The sequence below is a fragment of the Euleptes europaea genome, chromosome 15 (assembly GCF_029931775.1).
Source record: "Euleptes europaea isolate rEulEur1 chromosome 15, rEulEur1.hap1, whole genome shotgun sequence".
NCBI lineage: Eukaryota > Metazoa > Chordata > Lepidosauria > Squamata > Sphaerodactylidae > Euleptes > Euleptes europaea.
This window is the reverse complement of record NC_079326.1, coordinates 53,240,652-53,268,406: the sequence shown is the minus strand read 5'-3', so window position 1 is coordinate 53,268,406 and position 27,755 is coordinate 53,240,652. Positions and strand designations below refer to the sequence as shown.

Below are 27,755 nucleotides of genomic sequence, written 5' to 3'. Positions count from 1 at the left end.
AGAAGGCTTCACTGCACCCGGAATTACATCCACCTGCACCTGTTTGTCTCTTTCATGCTCAGAGCCAGCAGCATCTTCCTCAAAGACAAAGTGGTCCACACTCAGGTTGGAGTCAAAGAGCTCGACTCCCTGCTGATGAGAGACCTGCGGAGCGTTATCGTGGCTCCCGTCGTAGACAAGTCCCAGTACGTAAGTATTTCTCTCCTTCTCTTCCTCGAGTTTCTCCACTGGCCACTGTGGGAGTGACCATTAAAATACATGAGGCTCACTGGGGCCAAAGGAAAGGTAGAAAGAGGATAAGATGAAGTAGCAGTTGGGACCCAGGAAACACATCAGCGTTGGGGACCAGTGTTAAGAGAAGGCACCAGCCACACGTATGTGAGAAGGGCACTCCACAGTAGAGCTGCTACCGCAGAAGGTCTTTCTCTGACCTCAGGAGGTAGGGCATCTGTAGGGTGGCCAGCTCCAGGTTGGAAAATACCTGGAGAATTTGAGGGGTGGAGCTAGGGTTGCCAGGTCCCTCTTTGCCACCAGCGGGAGGTTTTTGGGGCGGGGTTTGGGTAGGGGAGGGACTGCAGTGCCATAGAGTCCAATTGCCAAAGTGGCCATTTTCTCCAGGGGAACTGATCTCTATCGCCTGGAGATCAGTTGTAATAGGGGGAGATCTCCAGCCATCGCCTGGAGGTTGGCAACTCTAAGACTGTTGAAAGTCACGCAGCTTTGACATCCCAAACGATGGCAAAGCCTTGCTCAGTTTTGGATTGATTTGGCAGGTGGGCTGCAAGATCACCGTGGTGATGTTTATTTACTTCTTGGCGACCAACTACTACTGGATCCTGGTGGAAGGCCTGTATCTGCACAGCCTGATCTTTGTGGCGTTCTTTTCAGATACCAAGTACCTGTGGGGGTTTACCTTAATCGGCTGGGGTAAAGTACATCTTCTCTCCTTCAAGAAATGTGGGTTTTTTTTTCATTCTAAAGTTAATTTATTTACAGGTCAGTCACTTATCCTCCTTAGGGTTGCCAACCTCCAGGTGGTGGCTGGAGATCTCCTGCTATTACAACGGCTCTCCAGCCAATAGATGCCAGTTCACCTGGAGAAAATGGCCGCTTTGGCAATTGGACTCTGCGGCATTGAAGTCCCTCCCCTCTCCAAACCCTCCCCTCCTCAGGCTCAGCCCAAAAAAACCTCCCGCCAGTGGCGAAGAGGGACCTGGCAACCCTAGTCTTCCTCCCCCCACCCCCTTTAACATGATTTCGTTGCTAAAGTTGAAGGGAGCTGCGTCAGTGTTTCCAAATTAATATCTTTGGGATTTTTTGTATCGATCAGATCCCTTGCATGCCATCTGTTTCTTTAATGGCTCATTCACAAGGCAAAAATCAATATCAGTTCTCTGCCCTTCCCCTGCTCAACAACTCACTTGGCAATACTGTCAGCCACATGATAGAGTCTGGAGCAGGGATGGGCAGCATTTGCGGCCCAACAAAATACAGGATTTGCTTGTGGAAAGGTTGGTGAGCTGGCAAACAAGAAATGAGTGGGGGGCGGATGAGAGCGTAATTGATAGGGTTTCCAGGTCCCTCTTCGCCACCGGCAGAAGGTTTTGGGGGCAGAGCCGGAGGAGGGCAGGGTTTTGGGAAGGACTTCAATGTCATAGAGTCCAATTGCTGAAGCGGCCATTTTCTCCAGGGGAACTGATCTCTATCGGCTGGAGATCAGTTGTAATAGTAGGAGATCTCCAGCTAGTACCTGGAGGTTTCCAACCCTAGTAATTGATTAGGCCCGTGTATTCAGGAACTGATGACAAGCAAAATCCATGCCGGTTCCCTTCATTCATGCCACCAGTCCCAGGGACTAATGCCTCAGGGGGGAAATAAACAAAGAAATTGTCATCAACCTGATGGTGTGATGTCATTTATAGGGTAAAACTGGAAGTGATGTTAGTCCTCTCTAGGAATCGCCGGAAATGCTATGGCTACAGTGATTGAACGTCTCATGCCTTGAAAATCCTACGGGGTCGCCATAAGTCATCTGTGACTTGACAACACACACACATACGGTGATTCCTAGAGAATACTGACGTCACTTCCGGGGTTCCCCCAGAAGTGACATCATGCTTTCGCTGCCAGCACCTCCCCTCTCCCATCCTCTTAAGACTCTTGCCAGTTGCCAGGCATGGTAGTTTTGCCAGGTCCCTTTTCGCCACTGGCAGGAGGTTTTTGGGGTGGAGCCTGAGGAAGGCAGGGTTTGGGGAAGGAGAGGGACTTCAACGCCATAGAGTCCAATGGCCAAAGCGGCCACTTTCTCCAGGTGAACTGATTTCTATCGGCTGGAGATCCGTTGTAACAGCAGGAGATGTGGCAGTTGGCAACCCCAAGGCATGGCCTGTCAACCCAAATGGTAGCTCTTGGGCCATAACTAGACAATTCAGTGTTTGGCTCGGAAAGTGTTTACCTTCTTCCCACCCCCTTCTGTTAGTGGCTTTTGGATCCCGCTACATGAACTGGAAGGATTAAGGAACTACTGCAGAATCCCTCCTGGTTATCAGCCTGGCAGGAGAGAGCAGATCTGTTGAAAGCCTAATTACTGCCAATTAGTTGTGTGCTAGGTTGGCTTTAACATTTGGAGAGGACAAGCCAATAAATAGTGTCTGCTGCAGCTGCCTTAATTGGGGAACATTCCATCATATGAGCTTCCGCTTAGGTCCCTAAGCATTTGAAGTGGTTACCATGTCTGCTGGTGGCATCACATTACGCCATCAGCGGAGGTCGATACGATGAAATGTTCCCACCGGAAAGAAATTCTTGCACACAGAACATTAAGCAGAACATTCAGCTATGGCTCTTCTCACTGAGTGCTAATTTTCTAAATCAAGGAGATTTGGAGGAGGGGGAATTATTCCATTTTGAGAGCCTCCATGAAGAGGAGGGGAGGGGCCGTGGCTCAGTGGTAGAGCCTCTGCTTGGCATGCAGAAGGGCCCAGGTTCAATCCCTGGCATCTCCAGTTAAAGGGACTAGGCGAGTAGGTGATGTGAAAGACCCCTGCCTGAGACCCTGGAGAGCCGCTGCCAGTCTGAGTCAACAATACTGACCTTGATGGACCAAGGATCTGGTTCAGTATAAGGCAGCTTCATGTAATCATGTATTAAGAGCAGGTTTCCCATGCCTCGCTCAGACCAAAGCCTCTCTCCGTTGCCTGCCGGCGCCGTTTGTCATCTTAACTGAAAAGCTGTCTTGCACCCAATGAAAGGATTTCCAGGTCTTTGTTGGAAAGGGCTGTTTGTTTGGAGCCTGTCTGCTAGTGTCGTGGTGCAGCCAAGGAGCGAGGGCTGGAAGCATAGTCCGGGGAACAGTCCAAGGTCATTCACAGTACAGGCAAAGTCCAAGATCTCGATACCGGCAAGGGAAGTCCGAGGTGTTAGTCAAAGTCAGCCCAAGAAGTCAGGATACCAGTATAACTGGGAAACAAGGCCGGTACACAAGGAGGTTGGTGACAAGTTGCTTGCACAACAGCCAAGCCTAACTGATGGCTTAAATCCCTTCCCCTGCTGCTGTAGCAGAGCCAGCTGATGCTGATGAGGCTGAGTTCACAGGTGGTGCTTCAGCCCTGCTCTTCCTCATCACTGCTACTGAGGAGGTTCCTCTGTAATGCCTTTAGTCTAGCACTCTGCCGTCTCTGCTGCATTGCCAGACGGACCTGTTTTCTTCTCTGCTCCAGTGGCCTTGGCGAGGCCACTGGAGACACTGTATGTTGCAAGGTGTCAGGTCCAACTGGAGTCCTTGAACTGGCAGGCTGCAGGCATGGTGAGTTATCTCCTGACTTTGGCTGATCCTCTATTCTGGCAGGCTGTAGTCCCTGTGGTTGTTCCTGTGGGACTTCTGCCTGAGGATGTCCCTCTGTTCTGGCTTCTGTTTCCCCTTGGTCAGAGGAGGTCTCTGCAGGCTGACTCATGACATCATCCCCCCTTCAAGTCCCCCCCCCCCGACCTGATGAACCAGGGCCTGGCTTCTGGGGATAGGTGCAGTGAAACCGCCGTAGAAGGTCTGGTGCATGGAGATGATCATCAGGTTCCCAGGAGCGATCTTCCGGTCCATATCCTTTCCAGTCAACCAGGTATTGGAGCCGGCCCTGCCGACGCTGAGAGTCCAAAATCTGGGCCACTTCAAACTCCTCATGACCTTGCACGATGACAGGCGATGGAGGTGGTGCCAAGGGCCTCAATGAGTGCGGGGGTGCAACAGGTACCAGCAGGGAGAGATGAAACACAGGCTGGATCCAGAGTTGGGAGTTGCAATCGAAAGGCCACTGGGTTGACTTGTTCCACGATGGGGAAAGGGCCGATGAAACGGGCATCCAGTTTCCGGGATGGTCGCAGGCTAGGAAGGTGTTGGGTTGAGAGCCAAACCTGGTCCCCAACTGCAAGTGCCTTCCCAGGCCAGTGCCGGTCTGCGGCCGTCTTGTACGCCTCTGTTCTGGCTTCTATTTCCCCTTCGTCAGAGGAGGTCTCTGCAGGCTGACTCATGACAGCTAGGCTGCCTTGATCCGTGTAGCTATTCTCAATGATCTTTTGATGGGATGCTTGCGACAAAACACCCCATTAGTGGGCTGTGTTGTGAAGCTGCTATGAGCAAGGCAAGCTGCAACAGTTCAGATCTTAGACCCCCATCTAGGCAGTGCGTGGTAACCAGTGGGAGGGTTGTGGTGGGGAGGGCAGAATTCCTGGCGATTTTTTTTTTAAAAAAAATAAGGCATAGGCCACTTACTGGAAGTTCTGACCATAGAGTTCCTGACGATTCCTAGAGTGACCCAGAAATGATAAGGATAGCTCTAGCAATCGCCAGAAACTCCATGGCCTGAACTTCCGGTAAGTGGCCGATGCCTTATTTTCTCCCCAGGATGATCGTGCCCCCCCCCCACTTTGGCTCCAGTTTCTGCCTGGCGATCAGCTGAGCATCGGCAGGGTTGGTGGATTGGTGGGTTTTGAAGCCCTACAGAAACCTGCACATCTATTTGATCATAGACAATAGCAGGGCAGAAAAGAAAGGAAATGTACACGCTGTCTGGGGCCTTTTTGCGTGGCTGTTTCCCTCGCGGTCACCCCGCTGACTACTTTGGGGCTTTGCTTTGATTATGCATGCATTTTTCGACCGTCAGAGGTCGCCTCGCTCTCCCTGCGTGTTTCCGGGCGTTTTGCCCGGGTTTTCTGGATTTGCGTTTAGCCAGCATCCAGAAAACATGGGGAAAACACGCAGGGAGAGCGAGGCGACCTCTGACAGTCGGAAAATGCATGCATAATCAAAGCAAAGCCCCAAAGTAGCCAGCGGGACGACTGCGAGGAAACAGCCCTGCACAAAATGGCTTGTGGGAAAACCCACCTCCCTCTCTTCTGCCATTCTTTCTTTTCAGCCTGAGCCTGAAACCATGTGTGCTTAGAAAGAGGTGGAGGTAGGAAGTCTGCAAATTCCCAAAAACTTTTTGTTACTTGGCTGTTCCCATAGGAGAAAATGATTTTTTAAGTTACTCTTTTGTACCTCTTGAAAATCTGACCTAACAGTTAATATTTTTTTCACGTTTATAGGATTTCCGGCTGCATTTGTAGTGGCGTGGGCAGTGGTCCGAGCAATGTTGGCAGATTCAAGGTCAGTGGGAAGGGTGAAAGTATGGTGCGGAGAGGCAGTATGGTGTAGTGGTCAGAGTGTCAGACTAGGATCTGGGGGACTCCAAGTTGGCATCCCCGCTCTGCCACGGAAACCTGCAGGGTGCCCTTTGGCCAATCATACGTTCTCAGCCTAACCTACCTCACATGGTTGTTGTGAGGGTAAAATGGAGAAGTGGAGAATGTTGTAAGGCATTCATATTGATTATCCCCTGTCCCATTCCTCCTGGGGGAACATTTTAACCTTCCAGGAAATTCAGTTGCTGATTTAAGAACAGTAGTTCTTTTACAAAGGGAGAGTAGAACGAGAGACTGCGGAATTACAAGTAATAATGAAGCCCAAGACAATGCATTCTCCTGGACTGAATAGAGACCTGGGATTCCTGTCTCATTATCAATGTTGATTTCTCCACCCCTGCTATGCCTCTGCATATCACACCTGATCCAATCATGCCTGCTAATGTCATTTACCTGATATTGACATTTACAGCCTGTTGCCATCGGCTGTGTGAATTCACTCTTCTCTGCCTAAGGACAGATGGACTCGCATTCTAGCCGTGTCTGAAGCAGTGAGCTGGGACTCATGGAAGCTCATACTCGGCCAAAAATTTTGTTAGTCTTTAAGGTGCTACTGGACTCTGCCTCTTTTCTACTGCTGCAGACAGACTAACGCGGCTACCCATCGTGATCTATTCCCTGCTTTTTCTTACCTATAGGAGAGTCATTGCCTCTTCATCTCCTTCTGCCCCCCTCCCCTGCTCGAATAGCCAAATTCACCCCTCACATTGCTCTTGATAATGTTCAAAGCATCTCAGCACCATGGAGTCCCCACTGTGTCAATCTCTTTGAGCTACTCTACTTTCACCAAGCAGGGTCCGTTTTCTCCACGGTGGCTGAGCCAGTAGGAAGCCAAACTCCAGTCTTTTCAAACGGACGGCACCGCAGGCTTTCTCCTGGGTACGGAGGCGATATTCTGAATTCATCTCATGGAGAAGGTACATTTGCATCCAGGTTATCAGTCGTCAGGATGAAGCGATTAGAAAGGGCCCGAGGAACTGACAAGGTAGTATGATGTACCAGAAATCATTCAGAGGAATTGACAACTGTCAGACCACATCCCTTGGGGAAAGAAACACGTTAAGCCTTTTATTCTGTGCTTCAGGCTCCTTGCTGGCTCAGATGTTCTAAACACTTCGCTTCTTATCTACCAGCTACAGGAGCCTCCGAAACAAACCTGAGGACAAACCACTTGGCTCTTCTCCCCCTGCCTTCTACTGGAGATGCAAAAACCTCATCCTGTCCGGTCTCCAGACTGTCGCTCCCAGGCCTCTGAGACAAGTTGGCTACTGGAGAGAAGCTCCCCATAGCACTGTGTTCCTTTTTCACTCGATTTGAGCCCCATTTGCAGGACGGTGATGAGAATGGACTACAAAGCAGGGCAAGAAGAAGAAGAAGAAGAAGAAGAAGAAGAAGAAGAAGAAGAAGAAGAAGAAGAAGAAGAAGGAGGAGGAGGAGGAGGAGGAGGAGGAGGAGGAGGAGGAGGAGGAGGAGGAGGAGGAGGAGGAGGAGGAGTGGGTTTTTATATTCTGACTTTCTCTACCACTTAAGGGAGACTCAACCTGGCTTACAATCACCTTCCCTTCCTCTCCCCACCACAGACACCCTGTGAGGTAGGTGGGGCTGAGTCAAAGGTGATGCCAGTGGGGAAAAGAAGACAGATATTTGTAGTGTGTGAATGGGGCACTTCAAAAGCTTCAAATTCTTAAGTCATAAAGAGCTGGTCATCTCAGACCCAGGGAAAAAATGGAAACATTGAAGGGATGTGTGTGTGTGTTCCCCCTGAGGAAATCCTTGCCAAGGAAGACTTGACAAATACCTCATACGAAATATGATCACTCTTTGAATGATGAGTGACAGAGTTTGAAAGCATTTTAATTTGTGATTTCTAATAACAATGGTTTGGTAAATCTCCGCTGACTGAGGAGATTTCTGTGAGCGGAATGGGAGTTCTTTGCCTCCTCCTTCCTCAGACCCAGCGTGCTGTAGTGGTTAAGAGCAGCGGGCTCTAATCTGGAGAACCGGGTTCGATTCCCCACTCCTCCACATGAAGCCTGCTGGGTGACGTTGGGCTAGTCACGGTTGTCTCCGAACTCTCGCTCATCCCCACCTACTCACAAGGTGTCTGTTGTGGGGAGGGGAAGGGAAGGCAATTGCAAGCCACTTTGCGACTCTTTACGGTAAAGAAAAAGCAGGGTACAAAAACCAACTCTTCTTCTTCTGTGGCCGGAAGTGCTGCTTCTAGGGGATGAGACCTTGGAAACAGTATAGGACCTTGGGTCCCACGCATATAGGCCCCTATTCAACTGAGACCTTGAACAATGACGGTTTTGGGAAGACTCATAGACAGAACCCCAATACCCAACCACCCCCACACTAGGGTTGCCAACTACCCGGTTGTGGTGGCAATTCCCCGCCAATCAACGGGGCTGCCCATTGATCAGCTTATGGTCAGTGGGCAGAAGCAGAAAGGGGGGGAGCGATCCTTACCCCCCCTCCCCGCACGCTCCCGGGAACGCTCCAGCCTCCAGTTCCAAACTGCACACCACATCGGTTCCGGTCCGGCTTGCAGCATGGAAGGGGAGGCTGGAACCTTCCTCCTAGTTCTGATCTCTCAGAGCATGAACACAGTGGGGCTTTGAAGGCTCCAGCCTCCAGGTCTAAACTGCATGCCAGATCGGTTCCAATCCAGCTTGCAGCATGGAAAGGGAGGCTGGAGCCTTCAAAGCCCTGCTGTGTGCACACTCTGAGAAATCGGAGCGCACGCACAGCAGGGCTAGGAAAACAGAAGTGGAATCGGGAGCATGCGGGAATCCCTCCACCCAGCCCCACCCATAAGAAGCTCCCGTCCAAGGTAAGAGGGGACCTGGCAACCCTACCCCACATTCACATATACACACTCATGAAGCTGCCTTCTACTGAATCAGACCTTTGGTCCATCAAGGTCAATGTATTGCCTACTTAGAGTGGCTGCAGCTGTCCAGGGTCTTAGTTGGAGGTCCTTCACATCAACTGATACCTGGTCCTTTAACTGGAGATGCCAGTGATTGAACTTGGGACCTGCTATATGCTAAGCTGAGACTGTACCACTGAGCCAGAGCTCATTTCTACACCTCAGGAACATGTGCACTGGTTAGAGTAGGGTTGCCGGGTCTCTCTTCGCCACCAGCAGGAGGTTTTTGGAGCAGAGCCTGAGGAGGGCGGGTTGTGGGAAGGGGAGGGACTTCAATGCCATAGAGTCCAATTGCCAAAGCAGCCATTTTCTCCAGGGGAACTGATCTCTAATTGCTGGAGATCAGTTGTAATAGCAGGAGATCACTTAGCCCTCGTGAAGAATTTTTTCTGGTAGAAGCCCTCTGTGGTGTTGCTCAATAAATAATTTGTGGTGTATAAGGCTGATGAAGCTTAGCTTTTGGCCGTGAAAACGTTGTATCCAAACCGGTGGACACGTTCCCTGGAATTACACTGGTCTGATTATCAAGCTATCAAGCTGGAAAAGAAGGCTAACAAGAACATTGTTTGAAGACCTTTCCATTATCAGACTTCTGTGTTTGGAATCAGTCTGTCTATCAAACTATCCTACTGCTTGGATGGACTTTGTATCCTATAAAATATTGTTTTATGTGTATTGTATGTAGATGTATGTCTGGGTTATAGATATAATTAATTGCAATATGTAATGTATGTAGAGTAATATTTAATTGAATAAGATAGCATTGAATAATTGTGAGCCCTCGTACTGTTTTTGCCATGGAGCACCTGGGGGTTGTCAAGCCGAGGTCTTGGTCCAAAGACCCCCAAGGTGACGGCTCCTATGTGCCTTTCGTAGATGGACAAAAGATATCCATTGACTGGTTTCCTGAAGATTATTAGCGACATTCCTGTCCCCTCCTGCTGCGCATGTCTCCTTTATTCTTCCGTGGAGATGTCTCTGTGAGTCACAGGCCAGAAAAACAAGCAAGTCTGCTGCCGGTTGTAATAGTCTCTCCCTTCAGTTACTGGGCCCTGAAGGTATATCCGCAGAAAGAAATGCCACCGCAAAACCGCAGCCTTCAACAGACAGCTATTAATGAGACAACTGGGTCCTGGGAGCACACATCCTCCGTCCTCATGAGTTGCACCATGATTACCTAGAAGTGCAAGTGACAAGTCCCCCCTTCCTGCTTTATTAGGTGAGGGAAAGGGTACGTTTCCGCACGGAGCCTCCCTTTCATCTGTTCGTTCATTGCTGAGAGTTAAATTGAATGTCGCCTGTTCAAAAACATTTCAATTTCTCAGGTGCTTTGGAGACGTTCACCCGTCGTGAATCACTTGCCACCAAATTCACTGCCGGCCCCGTGTTTGCCAATTGCCTGAAAGGAAAAGCCATTCGCAGTTGGGCTTTTGAATCGATACGTTTGCTTGTTCGGTGAGTTTCTATGCTGCCTCTCCAGAGACCTACAAACATTATTATTTTTAAAAAATTAAACATTAAACAACATATTGGTATTATTTATTTGCGTTTGCTTCATTTATACCCCATCTTTCTCCACAATGTGGACCCATGGTGGCTTACATCATTCACCCCCCTCTTCCGTTGTTATCTTCACAACAAACCTGTGAGGTAGGTTAGGCTGAGAGTGTGTGACTGGCCCAAGGTCACCCAATGAGATTCCATGGCTCAGTGGGGATTCAAACCTGGCCCTCCTACATCCTAGACTGAAACTATCACCGCTACTACCCCACGTTGGTTCTCAGAACGGCAAAAACCTGAAGAGGAGAAGACTGAGAGGGGATATGATAAGCATCTTCAAGTACTCGAAAGGCTGTCATGTAGAGGAGGGTGCCGATTTGTTTTCTGTTGCCCCAGAAGGTCGGACTAAAACCAACAGGTTGAAATTGAATCAAAAGAGTTGTCTGTCTAGACATTAGAAATAATTTTCTAACAGTTAGAGAGGTTCCTCAGTGGAACAGGCTTCCTCGGGAGGTGGTAAGCTCTCCTTCCCTGGAGGTTTTTAAGCAGAGGCTAGATGGCCATCTGTCAGCAATGCTGATTCTATGACCTTGGGCAGTTCATGGGTGGGGAGCATCTTGGCCATCTTCTGGGCATGGAGTAGGGGTCACTGGGTGTGTGTGGTGGGGAGGTAGTTGTGAGTTTCCTGCATTGTGCAGAGGGTTGGACTAGATGACCCTGGTGGTCCCTTCCAAAGCTATAATTCTATGAAAAATAATACAGGTCGAGTATCCCTTATCCTGACTGCTGGGACCAGAAGTGGTCCATATTTTGGATCTTTCCGTATTTTGGCATATTTGCATATACGTAATGAGATATCTTGTGGATGGGACCCAAGTCTAAACACAAAATTCACTTATGTTTTATATATACTTTGTACACATAGCCTGAATGTAATTCTAAACAATATTTTTAATAATTGTGTGTACTTTGAACCAGCAGAAAGCAAATTGGTGTGCTGTTGAGGGCCTGGGAGTAATGCCTGCGTGCCAACTCAAAAAGTCTGTTTTTCGGGTCAGTCCGGATATCGGATGTCCAGATAAGGGATATTCAACCTGTCTCATAAAACCATGACCTGCTCAGACTGAGAGTGATCTCACAGACAGCAATAACTTTATTAAAGAGGCTGACTGTTCTGCGATAATTGTGTGATAAATATGCAAATAATTGTGTGATACATATGCGATACTTGTGTGATAAATATGATCCCCTTCTCCTGTCTTCTGTCTGGAGAACAGGGAATGTGCAAAAGCTGGCCACTGCCATGTTAGAGCATTAAACCGTTTGCTCTCCTTCCCAGAAGTCAATGGCCAAATATATCCTCATGTTCCTAAAAATAAGATTTGCTTAGTCCTAAACCTCCCTCTGGCCCTGACCTGGATAGACACAGGCTAGTCTGATCTCGTCAGATCTAAGAAGCTGAGCAGGGTGGGCCCTGGCTAGTATTTGGATGGGAGACCTCTAAGGAATATAGGGTTGCCAACCTCCAGGAGGGGCAACCCTAACGAAATACCGGGGTCGTGACTAGGGTTGCCAGGTCCCTCTTTGCCACAGGCGGGAGGTTTAGCTTCTGAGAACTGTGGAGATCAGACTGTCCCACAGTGCCTTCCCTCCCCACAAAGCCTTACAAAAGAGAAAAGGCTTTCCTCTTCCTTTGCTGTTGGTGGGAACTGGCCCTTTAAATATTACTAGTCTGGGAACTGCAACAGCTTTTGCCACAAATTACCATGCGGGAGGCACTTTGCACCCAGCATGTGCTCCATTTGGCAGTTTCTTTCGAAAATCTGGATCAGTTTATTAAGGCTGAAGGACCTTTGAAATCTTTTGAAAAGCCCGAAATTGGTGGCGACATCTCATTCTGGGCACGCTCCAAAAAGGCGCACAATGAATATACTCTAGGAGAATTTATTCCTGCTTCATGTTGGTTATGCAGAAATCTTGATTTCACAGGTGCTGGGAGCTCAGTGCTGGAGACATGAAATGGATTTACCAGGCTCCAATTTTAGCCGCTATTGGGGTAGGCGTGATACATATAATGTTTATTAAAACACCCTAATTTTTTTGGGGGGGGGGAGGTAGGGTTGCCAGCTTCAAATTAGGAAATTCCTGGAGATTTTGAGGGTGGATCCTGAGGAGGGTGGGGTTTGGGGAGGGGAGGGACTTCAATGCCATAGAGTCCAGTTGCCAAAGCAGCCATTTTCGCCAGATGAACTGATCTCTGTCACCAGGAGTTCAGTTGTCAAAGCGGGAGATCGCGTGCCACCACTTAGGAGGGAATGCCATCACGTCTTTTAGAATATTCTGGGTTTAGGGTTGCCAGGTCCCTCTTCGCCACTGGTGGGAGGTTTTGGAGGCGGAGCCTAAGGAGGGCAGGGTTTGGGGAGGGGAGGGACTTGAATGCCGTGGAGTCCAATGGCCATAGCAGCCATTTTCTCCAGGTGAACGGATCTCTATCGGCTGGAGATCAGTTGTAGTAGCTGGAGAGCTCCAGCTACTACTTGGAGGCTTGGTTACTTTGTAACCTGTGTTCATTGTGTATTTGTTATCAATTCATCTGCTGTTAGTCTTCACCTTGCTATATTGTGTATATTCTGTGCATTATTATTGTGTATTGTTAGTGTGTCTGTGCATGCCACATTGTGCATGTTACATTTTTTTATATATTGAGCCATTGTGCTTTTTTTTTGGTTGTTATCTGTATTGTATTCAGCATAGTTGTTTCCCCCCACTTATATAGTACCTGGAGCTTGGCAGTCCTATGGGTTACTGATTTATCTGGGTGACTCCAGTATTATCATCTGCTTTTGTAGTGAGGTTCCTCACAGAAGAAGAGTTGTAAATATACTTTCCTTGAACCATGTTGCAATGTTTTGCTATGGAAATATTTTTGCGTGTGTTTAATTGTGAGAATTAAAAGTGGGGTTTTATATGTACGTGCGCTGTCCTTTAGAATGCAGGCTTCTAAAGCATGAAAGGGGGGGCTGTTACAGTGAATAAAGCGTGCTATGATTGGATGGTAGCTGTACCCCGGGGGGCACAATTGACCAGGTTTGTTCATAGGATTTGCATGGACAACAGAAAATAAAGATTGGGGAGAGGGACAGGAGAGTTAGGCACAGTGTGGTCCTTTATGCAGGGGAAGTTTGTGTTTGGTTTGCTGCACGGTTTTCTGATCCGAATTCTCAAGCATCATATGCATGAGGGCTTCCTCCCCCCGCCCCCAAAAAAGAAATTCCAGGGGTACCTTGTGATGAATTATGCATCCCCAGTGAGTCACATAGCTTCTGAGTCCCTCTGCCTAAGAATGCAGCCCTGTTGCAGTTTACTTGGAGGGGGGGAGGTCGGCTCTTCAAGGGACTGCTCCCTGTCTGTGTGTGGGCTTTTGCAAAACTGGGTATTCCTCCCCTCCTTTCTTCAGCAGCTTCCTGCCAGGAGCTGCCTTCCAGCCTCTCTTCGGTTTGTGTCTTCCTGCACAATGGCCGCTTGGGCAATTGGACTCTGTGGCATTGAAGTCCCTCCCCTCCCCAAACCCCACCCTCTCAGGCTCCATCCCAAAAACCTCCCACTGGCGGCAAAGAGGGACCTGGCAATCCTATTAAAATGAAAGTCTGGGAGGGATTTGTAGGCAATCCAATCCCCTGACCATGTCAAAATATATCGCCACTTCTACAATAGGATTGCTTCCATGCTAGTCATTTTGTCTGCAATGGACCATGTACATTCATTCGGTTTGTACAAAGAATCCAAAAGACATAATTACCTACCTGCTGCATTCCAGTGTTTTCCAGTGTTGCAATTAAAAAATGCAATTGCAGCACCAACCTGTCTAGTATGTGCAGATAAAATACTGCTGGGTTATCGCAAGACCGCTGTGTTTTTAAAATTAAATTTTGTGCACCCTCCTCTGATTAATTAGTTACTTCATGTTCATTCGAGGCGGGCACATCCCTTCCCAAACCAATCCTTAATTATTTGCCCTTATTATCTTTAGGGGTGGGTTAATTACTGAAACCAAAGGGATTGCTCATTAATTTCTTGCTTTTAATTTTATGATCGTCGTTTAGCAGTTACTAAATTACAATCATGAAGTGTTTAAAAAATGAGTTCTTCTTTGGACACAAAAGAAAAAGAAGATTAATTGCTTCCCTTGTGGGGGAAATGAACTGGGAATTAAAAGAGCATTTGAGGAGTTCTGCCACTACCAGGAGGAAGTAAATAATTAAGAAAACCAACTATAAGGCAAAGGAGCAAAATGTAAGGGGATAATACCAAAGAGAATATTTGCTGAATGGTGATTGCTTTGAACTCCACATGTGGTAGGATCTTAATTGCTAGACTTTTATGTGAAATACAGCTTATATATCAGGAGTCCACAATGTGGTGCCCAAGTAGGGTTGCCAACCTCTAGGTGGTGGCTGGAGATCTCCTGCTATTACAACTGATCTCCCATTATCTCTGTGACAAGCGACCGCAGGCTCTGTGAGCCTTTGCTGGAGAAGCTGATTTAACACATACTCGTTGCGTGGAAACTGCCAAGGTAGCAGAAGTTTCTAAAGGAAGGATCAGAATATTAAATTAACAGGCCCACTAGAAACTCGAGTAGGTTAAAAAGGTAAAGGTAAAGGTCCCCTGTGCCAGCACCGGGTCATTCCTGACCCATGGGGTGACGTCACATCCTGACGTTTACGAGGCAGACTTTGTTTGCTGGGTGGTTTGCCAGTGCCTTCCCCAGTCAACTTCCCTTTACCCCCAGCAAGCTGGGTACTCGTTTTACCGACCTCGGAAGGATGGAAGGCTGAGTCAACCTTGAGCCGGCTGCCTGAAACCAACTCCCGTTGAGATTGAACTCAGGTCGTGAGCAGAGCTTGGACTGCAGAACTGCAGCTTACCACTCTGCGCCACGGGGAGACGCAAGTACATGCCAAAATAGGGTTAGGGCTGCACCATAAAACCAGAAAGGAAGCCAGCTGCCAAAGTGGCCCTTTTCTCTAGGGAAACTGATTTCTGTTGTGGGGAGATCAGTTGTAATAGTGGGAGATCTCCAGCTAGTACCTGAGGATTGACAACCCTACCTACCTGGAGATTTTGGGGGGCTGATCTCTGTCGCCTGGAGATCAGTTATAATACAAGGAGATCTCCAGCCACCACCTGGAGGTTGGCAACCGTAATCCCCCGCCAGTGGCCAGAGAGAACCTGGCAACCCTACTGAAGGACCATCTTCTCCCATACATTCCAGCCCAGGAAGGAAGATCACAGCAAGAGGTGAAAGGCACCCCTGGCTACCATTATCCAACAGGAGACCCTCTGTCCAGTAGCTCCTCCAAGCTATTTTGTTTCTAGTGTTCTATGTAAAGCAGAGACGGGTGTTTTTATTTCAAGATCAAGAGTAGGATTCTCTGGGCTGCTTTTCACATTTGAGCTAAAAAAAAGGGTCAACTCTGTGACAAGTGCCAGAGGGAAAGTATCGCTTTTACTCCGATAAGTTTTGGGCACCACAATTTAAGAAGGATGTAGACAAGCTGGAATGTGTCCAGAGGAGGGCAACAAAGATGGTGAGGGTGAGGGGTCTGGAGACCAAGTCCAGAACCAATGGGTTGAAATTAAATCAAGAGTTTCCGTCTTATCATTAGAAAGAACTTTCTAACGGCTAGAGCGGCTCCTCAGTGGAACAGCCCTTCAAATACTTAGAGCAATCATGTCCCCCCTCATCCTCCTCCTCTCCAGACGAAACATTCCCACCTCCCTCAGCTTTTCCTCGTAGGGCTTGGTCTCCAGGCCCCTGATCATCCTCAACACCCTCCTCTGCACCTGGTCCATTCTGTCCACATCCTTTTGGAACATCATTTCCTTTTTGAACATCACACATATCACCCCCTCCCACACACACACACACACACACACAATTTTAACCCATACCCCCCACTGACCTGTGAACCACCAGCAGGAGCTGGTGGAAATGCTGGGGGGGTGGTGCGCTGGGGGACGTGCCCATGAAGTCTCCTGCTAAAGCAGGAGACCTGGTATCACTTCTGGAAGGTCTATTCAGAAGTCCCATGTTATTCAATGGGACTTACTCTCAGGCAAGTGTCTTTAGGATTGTGGCTTGTATTTCTTAAGCATCATGAGATAACAATCTGCACCCTGTTTTACAGTTAAATTTCATTTTGTTTCTGAACACTGTTCGGGTTCTGGCTACAAAAATCTGGGAGACCAATGCTGTTGGCTACGACACAAGGAAGCAATATAGGTAAGTCTCCATTTAAATCTCCACCCCCACCCCCAAAATAAATGTTCCAAAAACAAAAAAATAAGTTTGGGAACATGACATCATAATTTAGGAAACTATTATGAACACATGAACACATGATGCTGCCTTATACTGAACCAGACCCTTGGTCCATCAAAGTCAGTCTTGTCTACTCAGACCGGCAGCAGCTCTCCAGGGTCTCAGGCAGAGAGGTCTTTCACATCACCTACTTGCCTGGTCCCTTTAACTGGAGATGCCAAGGATTGAACCTGGGACCTTCTGGATGCCAAGCAGATGCTCTACCACTGAGCCACAGCCCCTCCCCAACAACTCTTGAGGACTAAACATTCACAGTGTAAATAATGTTGGTTTTACAAATTCACTAGCACTGCTTTTTAATATATACGCTAAAATAAAGTATTTACGAATTTCAGCACTGCAAACTGAATTTTAAAATATATGACAGTTTGAAAGTATGCAACTGAAAATTGATCATTTCCCCCTGTCTATTTAATCCAGATGTAAGGCAGTTTTTAATCAGGCTGAATGATGGGTGCTCCTACCATCGAAATTTAAAATAGAGTTATCACTTCACTTATCTGAGACTTCTCTTGTGCTGAAGATTGGTTTGGTTGAAATCAGCTAGTTTGAGAGTTGACCCTTCTTCAGTTTGGGCAACTGAAAAATGTGAAAAGATCACATGCGTACACAATATAATCACAAGACATGTTAGACCAGGCTTAGAAATATTGCAGAAATATTGTCATGATGAGAAGACAGATTTGTTTCAAGAATGTAAGAAAGGAGAGACAGTCTAGAAAATTTGGTGGCGGTAATAGGGCAGAAATGGTTGGGACAGGACCCTAGTGATGAATACGTTGGACCACAAGGAGATCCGGGTTCAAATAGATCGGGGTCCCCCCCAACCTTTTTGAGGCTGGAGTGTAATTCTGGGAGGTCTCCAGCCACCTGGAGGTTGGCAACCCTAGGGATCACCCTGAAGACTTATGGGGCTGATTTGCTCTACTGGGGACACCAAGGCTTGCTCATAGGCTACCGACTTAGGGGTCTCAAATTGATTCTGCCGTGAGGGGCTTGATCACATAAGCCCTTATGCCAAACCACAAACACTTCCACTGTTTGAGTGTGGGAGTAAACTGGGAATGGAAATGAGTTAATCTAAAGCTGTAGCAAGCTGGAAGTGAGGGGAAACAGTCCTGAGGTGATATTGTTTTTGATTCCCTCCTTTTTCATCTCAGTATAATTGATTTCTGTAAAATAACAGAAGATGGTTGTGCTGAGGCGTGTGAAATTTGGAACTCTGTACTTATATAACACTCTCCGTCTAAGGCCTTTTACGCACGGTCTGTTTCCGCTGGATCTGTTGCTCTCTAACTGCACAGTAATTTTCTGTCGAATTCTCAAAACACTATGCACAGGGGCTTTTTGCCCTGTATAAATGCCAGGAGTACCTTGTGATCAATTACGTATCCCCAGCGAAAATGCAGAGCTTCGGAACCACGCGTGAGTGCTTCCCCAATGAAAGCTCTGCTTTGTAATTGGCTGTGGTGTGTGTTTTTTGGAATATGTCGCCAGCCCCGCAGTGGGATTCTTTCATTTGATCTGAACCGAGTGGCTGTTTTACAGCCAAAGCAGAGAAGGGTCTGGATAATCCACACCCCCCCGCCCCAACCAATTTGTTTCTACATAACTCAATGCAGGGGTCATAACATAAAAACACTTGCATGGTCATGTGTGACCATTTCATCGTTCTATTGGTAGTCTTGCACTCGCAAACAAACAAAAAAGGCTTTCATGCCTACAAGAGGACGCATATAAGGGGAGAGTGGTAAATCAGCCCAGCTCTCTTCCATCCTGCCCAGAACTGAAACTGACCCACACTTGCTATGAAACTGACCAAATAAGCAGCCGCATGTGTCCTTTGTGATTATTTCTCTCAACTGTTTGATCTGAAACTGACCTGCACTCACTGGGAAACTGACCAGATAAGCAGCCTCATGGTATTCCAGCATTATTTTCTTGCTAGTGCACTCGGCAATGGCTTCGAGGGGAGGGGTTGGATAAGGCGGACAGTCACGTGGGAGGGAGAAGTGAGAATTGACATGGGGAGAAAAATCCAAAATGGCAAGTACAGGGCCGGCTTTCTTATTTTAATTTTTTTTATTATATATATATAGCAAAAGACAATACACTACAATATCAGACATAAAACCATACATACAGTATGTCAGACCTTCTAAAGCGTGCCATATGACTATTATGTACTGTGATAACTGCCAAGTTACTGGAAAAATAAAAATAACCATAGATAAAAGACACCAATATCCCTTAATTAAAATGTAGTAAACCCCTTGATAATTCTTGACCTTTTTACAGGACCACCAAATATGAAAGTAGGTCCCATCAGCTGTATAACATCTCCAACAGCGACCATCCATGTTTTTATTCATCCTTTAAATATCTACTGGTGTCAGATACCATCTATAAAACGGTTTATACCAATTCTCCCTCAAGCTGTAACTGGCCGTGAATGTACAGGGCCGGCTTTTGATTTGCGATTGAGGCAGACTTCAAACTCGGGGTAAAACAGCATCCTGAAAACACGAGGGGAGAGCGAGGCGACTTCTGAAGGTCGGAAAATACATGCATGATTAAAATGAAGCCCCGAAGTAGTTGGGTTGTATGTGACTGCAATGGGAACAACCCAAATCTGGTGCCTTGGGTTACAAGATGGGGCAACCTTTCTCAAAATGCCAACCGTTTAGAAGTCAAGCTTTAACATAATGGGAATGAGTGGCTGCTGAGGCATTCCGGCAGAAGTTGTTAAAATATGCCCTGTGGATTCTCTGGAAGCGTGCGCTTTCAACCTTGCCTCTTCGGCTGACGCCGCTGGTTCTCCCCACTCATGCGATGTGCATGCATTCTCGTGAATAGCAATTCAGGGAATGTGTTTGTGTGCTCTCGCGGAAGGAATCCTGCCGGTTAAGCCTATACTAATTGCAGAGAAAGCCCCAGCTGTGAGGCAATTAGCTCTTATTTTACTAGGTTCGGAGGAAGGCGTAAAAAGGGGCTTTGTGTTTCCTGGCCATGATGTAATTGTACGAGGTGGGGGGGGGAAACGGGGAGCATGGCAGATGGAAAAATTATATAAGGAAACCAGAGGGACTGGGTTTTTTGGGGGGCGCCGTATTCGGGTCCACAGAGCTGAACCACACAAGGCAATCCGGTGGGCGGAGCTTGGGCGGAGTTGGGGGCGGTCATAAAGCATGAGCTGGATGGAAGGGGAGGCTTCCTGCAAAGGGGACAGAGGTAACCGTGGTCAAATACTGCGTGCTTTGCTCCCATGAAAAAGCATAACTACTTCGGGATTGAAGGGGATGATCCGCGGTCATAAAAAAAAATGTAAATCAGTTTTTGTTGTTTTTTTGCTCCACGGCAAGAGAGAAGCAAAATCTACCATGAAAAGTTGGCCAAAGAGAAGACTCAGGGATGTGATTTTGCCTTTGTAGAGCCAGCGTGGTGAAGTGGTTAAGAGCAGTGGTTTGGAGTGGGGGACTCTGATCTGGAGAACCGGGTTTGATTCCCCACTCCTTCACGTGAGTGGCGGATGCTGATCTGGGCCCTCGTAAGAAAACAATTCTACCCTTGATTGATAAAATGAAATCTAGCCGAGAATCCTCCGTATGCCGGTTTTTATTGAAGTATTCTATTCCTGAAGTCACTTTAAAGGTGGCAGAATTTCTGTTGGAAGTTGTCAAAACTAGAACCAAAGTTTAAACTATATTTAAATTGAAAATGTATGGACAGAGAATTTTGTGCACTGCTTATGCTATGTTTCTGAGTATATGCCAATAAAGGTCGACTGGTTGGTTGAAAAAGGCCAACTATCAATATAGTAAATAAATACAAATTTAAAAATGAATATTGATCTTGATGGCCCGATGGTTGGATTCAGTATAAGGAAGCTTCATTTGTTAAGCAGCGCAGCTGCAGGATTGCCAACTGGGCTACCTCTGTCTGCTGTAAAGTACCTAGTCGGAATTAAAGCAGTTGTAAAATGCTAACGCTGTTACTAGTTGAGTATCCCTTATCTGGACTGCTTGGGACCAGATGTGGTCCCTATTTCAGATCTTTCTGTATATTGGAATTTTTGCATACACATAATGAGATATCTTGGGGAAGGTACCCACATTCATTTATGTTTTATATACGCTTTATATACATAGCCTGAATGAAATTTTAAACAATATTTTTTAATAATTTTGTGTACATTGAACCTTCAGAAAGCAAAGGGGTAAATATCTCACCAGAATGCCTGTATCAGCTGTTAAACAAGAGCAACCACAAACCACAAACAAACGAACAACGGCAGGCTTTCAGTCTCCACCTACAATGCAGTGTACACTATATTTTGGTGGGGTTTTTTAGGTGAGAGGAAATCTTGATCTGCCTGCATGCCGACTCGAAGGGTCCAGTTTTTGTATCAGTACGGATATGGAATGTCCTGATAAGGGATGCTCTACCTGTAATGCTAATGCTAATAATAATGATAAATATGGTGATGATATTCCAGAAAACTAGCGAAATCTACCTTGGTCCTGATCCTCGTCTTTGGAGTGCACTACATCATCTTCGTTTGCCTGCCTCACACCTTCACTGGGTTAGGCTGGGAGATCCGAATGCATTGCGAACTGTTCTTCAACTCCTTCCAGGTGAGCCAATCGTATGCCTTACTGAGCCATGTCGTGCCGTTTGGTGATCCAAAGGGGAGATCTGACCCTGGACTTTGGCAGATATGTGCAGGCCCTCTCAGAGGTCCACACAAGACAATTGCACCTTTCAAGGTCCCTAACCATTATAAAAATGAAAAATAGTGACACATGAAAACAAGGCACCCCAAAAAGAGAAGAAACATAATTTGGAATTAAGGCTCCCTTTGAGCTTGAGATCCAGGTTGAATGGCTGGCAGCTGCCCAAAGGTGGAGAGGTAGAGATGTCTGAAATGGGGTTGACACCCCCCAGGTGGTGGCTAGAGATCTCCTGCTACTACAACTGATCTCCAGTCAATAGAGATCAGTTCACCTGGAGAGAATGGCTGCTTTGGCAATTGGACACTATGGCATTGAAGTCACTCCCCTCTCCAAACCCTGCCCTCCCTGGGCTCCACCCCTAAAATCTCCAGGTATTTTCCAACCCGGAGCTGGCAACCCTAGTGCAACATGACATCCCTTCTGGGGAATATTATAAATAGGTTCCGGTGATTACTAGAGCAACCTGATGCCATAAAAACATAAGAAAGGCCATGCTGGATCCGACCAAGGTCCATCAAGTCCAGCAGTCTGTTCACACAGTGGCCAACCAGGTGCCTCTAGGAAGCCCCCAAACAAGACGACTGCAGCAGCACCATCCTGCCTGTGTTCCATGGCACCTAATATAACAGGCATGCTCCTCTGATCCTGGAGAGAATAGGTATGCATCATGACTAGAATCCATTTTAACTAGTAGCCATGGATACCCCTCTCCTCCATGAACATGTCCCCTCCCCTCTTAAAGCCTTCCAAGTTGGCAGCCATCACCACATCCTGGGGCAGGGAGTTCCATAAATTAACTATGCCACTTCTAGGTTCCACCTGACGTCACTTCCATGCAATGCCAGCATTTAAAAAAATGTCTCCCACCACCCAAAGTCACAGCAGCAAGAAGAGTGGGTTGCTGGTGGCAGGTCTCCCACCGCACCAGGAGAACTGGCAACCCTACTGCCTGCTTCCTCCCCACCCCGGATTGGCCCTGAGTTAGTAGCCAGTAAATTGATCAGGGCTGACAGACAGTCATGCCAGAAGGGTGGCCACATAGCTACACAGCACCCAAAACAACAACAGTCTCATAGTGCCTTTAAAAAGCTTTTGTGACATAAAAAAGACTAACAGACACTAATTGGCAATTGTCTGGACCCCGAAACCTTTTAATACAACAATCTGCAATGTACGAAGGCATCACTGGTATCCAAGGAGCGCATGGTTGGCACCCCTCTGTGAGACTGCTGAGAGAGAGGCATAGAAAGCAGATTCATTCGCGGTGGGGTTTCTTCTTTGAGCGCTGCTACTTTCCAGTTCCACGATGTATAAGACTATAGAGATCAGCTCCCCTGAAGAAAATGGATGCTTTGGAGGGTGGACTCTATGGAGCTGAACCCCACCGAGGTCCCTGTCCTCCCCAGGCTCCACCCCCTAATGCCCAGGAGTTTCCCAACCTGGAGATGGCAACCCTGCCCCCCTGCTCCCACTGGTGGCCCAGGAGGCAGCACTAATGTGATAAATCTTCATCACCCCTCCACTGATAGGGTTGACAACCGCCAGGTACTAGCAGGAGATCTCCAGCTATTACAACTGATCTCCAGCCGATAGAGATCAGTTCCCCTGAGAAAGTGGCCACTTTGACAATTGGACTCTATGGCATTGAAGTCCCTCCCCTCCCTAAACCCCACCCTCCTCAAGCCATAGAGTCCAATTGCCAAAGCAGCCATTTTCTCCAGGGGAACTGATCTCTGTCAGCTGGAGATCGGTTGTAATAGCAGGAGATCTCCAACTAGTACCTGGAGGTTGGCAACCCTAGGTACACATGAAACTGCAAAAGCCTGGGGTGCATTTTCATAGGCTTTGCGACCCCCCCCCCACACACATTTAGGTCAGGACCCACAGGATGGGAAACACTGCCATGGAGCTCTAGCGCAGTTCTTCATTCCCTGTTCTGTGATGAGTGGTTAATGGACGGATGCCATTTTGTTTCAAGGACACGCAAATACAGTGGAAAGTTCATGTTTCGAGATGATGATATCGACAAACCACCTGAATGTTGTTGTTGTTTTTAATTCTTCTGCAGGGATTTTTTGTTTCCATCATCTACTGCTACTGCAACGGAGAGGTAAGCTACCAAGCTCAGACACCAAGCTCTACTTGACCAAGATCATCCTGCTAGGGCTGCCAATCTCCAGGTGGTGGGTTGACTGCTGGACTTGATGGGCCTTGGTCTGATCCAGCATGGCCTTTCTTATGTTTTTATGTTCATAGCTGGCAACCCTACTTATAAGGACTCCTGTCCTAAGGCCCCTAGCCGGCATTTCAGCCTGACCATTCCCTTTGCTTCTCCTTCCCTAGGTGCAGACCGAGATCAAGAAGATCTGGGCCAGGTGGAACCCACCTATCGACTGGAAAAGGACAGCTCCTTGTGGGAGTTACCGCTATGGCTCCGTCCTCACCAACATGACCCACAGCACTAGCAGCCAGTCTCACATGGCGGCCGGTCCCCGCATGGCCGCGATCTCCAACAGGGCCTGCAAAAATATCGCCCAGCAGAACGACGCCCACGTGAATTTGCCTGGATATGTTAGCAGCAACTCTGAACAGGACGGCGCTCATCGCTGGGTTCACGACCCAGCCGATGAAGGCGAAGAGAAGCGGGTGGATGGCATTTCTCTCAAGGAGACCCTGAGGCCTCACGAGGCCCACATGGGCCCCCTGGAGGAAGAGGAGGAGGGCAGCAAGTTAGAAGCAGAAGAAGTGCTTTAACAAGTCCCCAGGCCCTGGATAATAACAGGTGCGATGATCTCCTGCCTAGGCGGCAAAGCTCACATTTGATTCTGAGGATCAACCGATCCAGCTCAGTTCTGGGGACTCAGTTCTGGCTACCATGATGCTGCCTTACACTTAACCAGCCCATCGGCTTCTCTAGATGCCTCTGTGACTGGCAGCAGCTGTTAAAAGTGTGATGCAAATTCTGTTCCACAGCTCAGTACCCAAGAATATCTGGAACGGAGAGGTTGGCGGTTCAGTCAGGGAACTTTTACATGCAAGGAAGATGCTCTCTACTGCTGAGCTATGAGCCCTTAACAGATACATTCTTTATCTATGGTCATTTATGCATGGGTGCTTTCACTCACGTTCGCCCAGGTCTGTCTCGGTTGTTTCTTGGAGTTATGCATGAGTTTTCCCTCCATTAGAGATGACCTCGCTGCCAGCCCTCACAGATCCTAGGGCTTTCATTCCTCTGTTAACCTGCTTCTTCCCTCTCCTCTGAGCTCAGCCCAGGTGAAATCCCCATGCATAAGGCAAAGCATGGGACACCCTGTCAGGCTGCTATCTCGGTTTCGTTATTGCCTCTGTCTCTGTGCTGTATTGTCTGCCCTCCAAGGTCGCATACCTAGGCCTGGGAACTCAGCTCCTGGGAAACTGTATTCATGCGTGTAATCTCCCGCCTTTCCTGCCTTATAATATCTCCCAGCTAGTGAGCCTCTCATAGCTGTCATTTTATTCGTTTGCACTGTATGCCTATTTGATCAGTAAAAGCCATCTGTTTGGACTCTATATGACTTTGTGGTGATTTCTGGTTCTGTGGGCCAAGGGCTGACATTATGACAGCTATCTCTCATCTTCACCGTTCTCCTAGCCAGGCTGGAGCCCAGGGGGGTTCGCCTGCCACTTGGATGGGAGCTGTGCAGCTCTCCAGGTGATCTACTACCCTGGAGCCCTTCTCAGAGGACCCTACTCTGTTACAAGACTTAATCGCTGAACTTTTCCGGACGACCCGAGAGGTTTGCCGCTTGAGGGGACTGGTACAAGCGCAGTGGCAATCTCTTACAGGACGTCTCTGGATGTTAACATCGGAGGATACTGATGCTCGTTTAGATCTTCAGGACTTGGATCAATTACTGGACGATGCCCGATTGGCGACTGAGGATTTACAAATATTAACTGGACTTTTGGATAATCTTATTTCTCGACAAACTCTTTCTACCATGGCGGGAGCCCCGCCGGAGGGTTTTTCCCTGATCCCGGATGCGGCCAGCTGCCAGGCTGAGGCCAAGCGAGTCGCTATTAGCACCGCTCTTCTCCTTGTGGAATGTACAAAGGACACCCCGGTAGCCACCTTGGCTCAAGTTTTGACCCCGACGTTTGGAGCCGAGGCATCCGCACTGGCGGTTCGAGTACAACCTCTGCTGGGCGGGGAACCTGACCCCATACTCTTGCTCCTCGAGACAGAACTTTTGCCGCGCATTACGGCAGAGACTGCCCTAAGACTTGAGAACGCCAAAGTTCTTGCGGATCAGCAAGCCGCCGAAGCGGCTAGGGTCGCAAGAGAGAGAGAGGCGGCGGAAGCAGCCAGGGCGGCTGCAGCAAGGATTAGGAATCAGGCGAACGTGGACACGCGCCCCAAGGACTATGTACTGGGACTATCAGGTCTAACTTTTTCCCCGCCGTTTGTCCCGTCGCGTGCGACCCAATGCGCACGCCGTTTGGCTGACCGACGTCGAGACTCAGATGAGTCTGAAGACGAGGATTTATATGGGGATAGCTCTCAATGGGCCACGAGCTTCCGAACCAGTAAGCCTCATCTTACTGGTGGCCCAAGTGAGGAGGTTCATCTTTTACGAGCCCAGAATCGGGAGCTCTCCGACCGTGTTGATCAACTCCAGGAAGTAATGGAACTTATGCTTCAAGAGAACAGGCAATTACAACATACCCTGATAGCTCAGAGACAGCCCGTTCCGATACTGGGTCAGGGGGTACCCGTACAACCACCCGCTAATGTGCCTGCTCCACCCTTACCTCCTGGAGCTCCTGTTGCTCCTCCGCCCGGACCACCCGTGCAACCACCTGCTAATGTGCCTGCTCCACCCTTGCCTCCTGGAGCTCCTGTTGCTCCTCCGCCCGGACCACCCGTGCAACCGGGTCAACCCGCGCCCGGCCCTTGGAAGCAACTCAAATTGAGGACTACGTATGACGGATCTCTTGAGACTTTGCCTTGTTTCTTGCATCAAGTGGACAGTTATATGCGAGAACAAGGTCAACTTTTCCCCACGGAAGATAGCCGGGTGCGGTACGTAGCTTCCCTCCTGACAGGCAAAGCGGCTGACTGGATGGTCCTCCAGTTTGACACCCGCTCTCGTGCGATTCGTTCCCTCAACAACTTCATGACTGCCCTGAGAAGGAGGTTTGAGGACCCCTTCCTGGGGGAAAGAGCCAAAACGGAACTCTTACAATTAAAACAAGGCTCTGCTACAGTTCGGGAATTTGCCGATGAATTTCAGCGACTGGCAAGTAAAATTGTAGGTTGGCCCGAGACCACCCTAATCCATCATTTCAGGGAAGCCTTGCATCCTGACATTCTGAACTGGTCTTACATGCGGGGCGATCCCGATACCCTCGAAGGCTGGATCCTATTAGCCGAGGAAGTGGAAAGCCGCCGCCGCTTTATTTCTCTCGTCCATCAAAAGCACAAGGAGAAGGGCACCCAAAAGCCTCAACCCAAGGCACCACTGCTCGTCCCACGAAATCCCCCACGTCCGCTCCAGGAACGTGAAGCCCGATTTCAGAGGGGTGCCTGTCTTACATGCGGAGAAATGGGCCACTTTGCAGCCGTTTGCCCACGCCGCCAGGAATTATTTCGTCCCAGCACGACAACCCGCGCCCGAGGTCGTCCACCACGCAGAGGCACCGCGGCCACCCGCAGCGCAGCTCCGGGAAGGCCCACACCCTCTGCACTCCATGCCGGGGACCCAGCCTCCCTGCCTGCTTCCAACGACCCCGCCGGGTCTCGGATTACAAGTGCCCCATTGGGGGACAGCTTTCCCTCTTCGGATGAGGAAAACCCTTGGATTTCTCCAGCCTTAAACCTGGAATCTCCCCTCGACTTGTCAAAAAACGGCTCCGGTCTGTGGTGAATGGAGCATCTCCACAGACCTCTCAGGATCTTCCTATCAAACCGAATGCTCCTACCAAAATCAAAGAAGTGGACTCCACCGTCTACGTGGATGCAGTTTTACAACAACTTAACGGAGGTCCACAAATCCCCGTCAAAGCACTAATTGACTCCGGTTGCTGTCGCACTCTCATAAGCGAAGCCACGTTTGCTGCACTCAGAGCCGACTCAGAGGCTTTACCCGCCCCCGTCCAATTTGCTCAAATGGACGGGAGCCAATTCCAGGGGGGTCCAGTTGATCACCGCACCATAGGGGTGGCAATGGGAATTGGTTCCCACTGGGAACAAATAGACTTCACTATAGCCCCTATCCGATTTGAAGTGGTCTTGGGAATTAACTGGATTAAAGGACATAGTCCCAGTATTGATTGGGAAACAAACACTATCTCTTTCGCTAGTCCCACCTGCGACCAGCATCGGCAAAACTTTGCTCTGCCATTTCCGCCCGTTCCAGCATTAACCTCTACTGCCCCAGTACCACCGGCTCTACCCGCTGTATACCGGGACTTTGAAGATGTCTTCGAC

The 27,755-nt window shown here is 48.5% G+C and overlaps 1 protein-coding gene across 1 annotated transcript in view; it reads left to right on the top strand.

Annotated features, from left to right (window-relative positions):
- PTH2R (parathyroid hormone 2 receptor) overlaps positions 1-24,040 on the top strand; it is a 44,142-nt gene extending 20,102 nt beyond the window's left edge. Inside the window, exons 6-13 of the mRNA XM_056861358.1 lie at positions 3-189; positions 774-927; positions 5,581-5,641; positions 12,158-12,224; positions 16,360-16,454; positions 21,049-21,187; positions 23,355-23,396; positions 23,630-24,040. Coding sequence (XP_056717336.1) covers positions 3-189; positions 774-927; positions 5,581-5,641; positions 12,158-12,224; positions 16,360-16,454; positions 21,049-21,187; positions 23,355-23,396; positions 23,630-24,040 — 1,156 coding nt within the window. The remainder of the gene's footprint in view (positions 1-2; positions 190-773; positions 928-5,580; positions 5,642-12,157; positions 12,225-16,359; positions 16,455-21,048; positions 21,188-23,354; positions 23,397-23,629) is intronic.
- Positions 24,041-27,755: the final 3,715 nt, after the last annotated feature.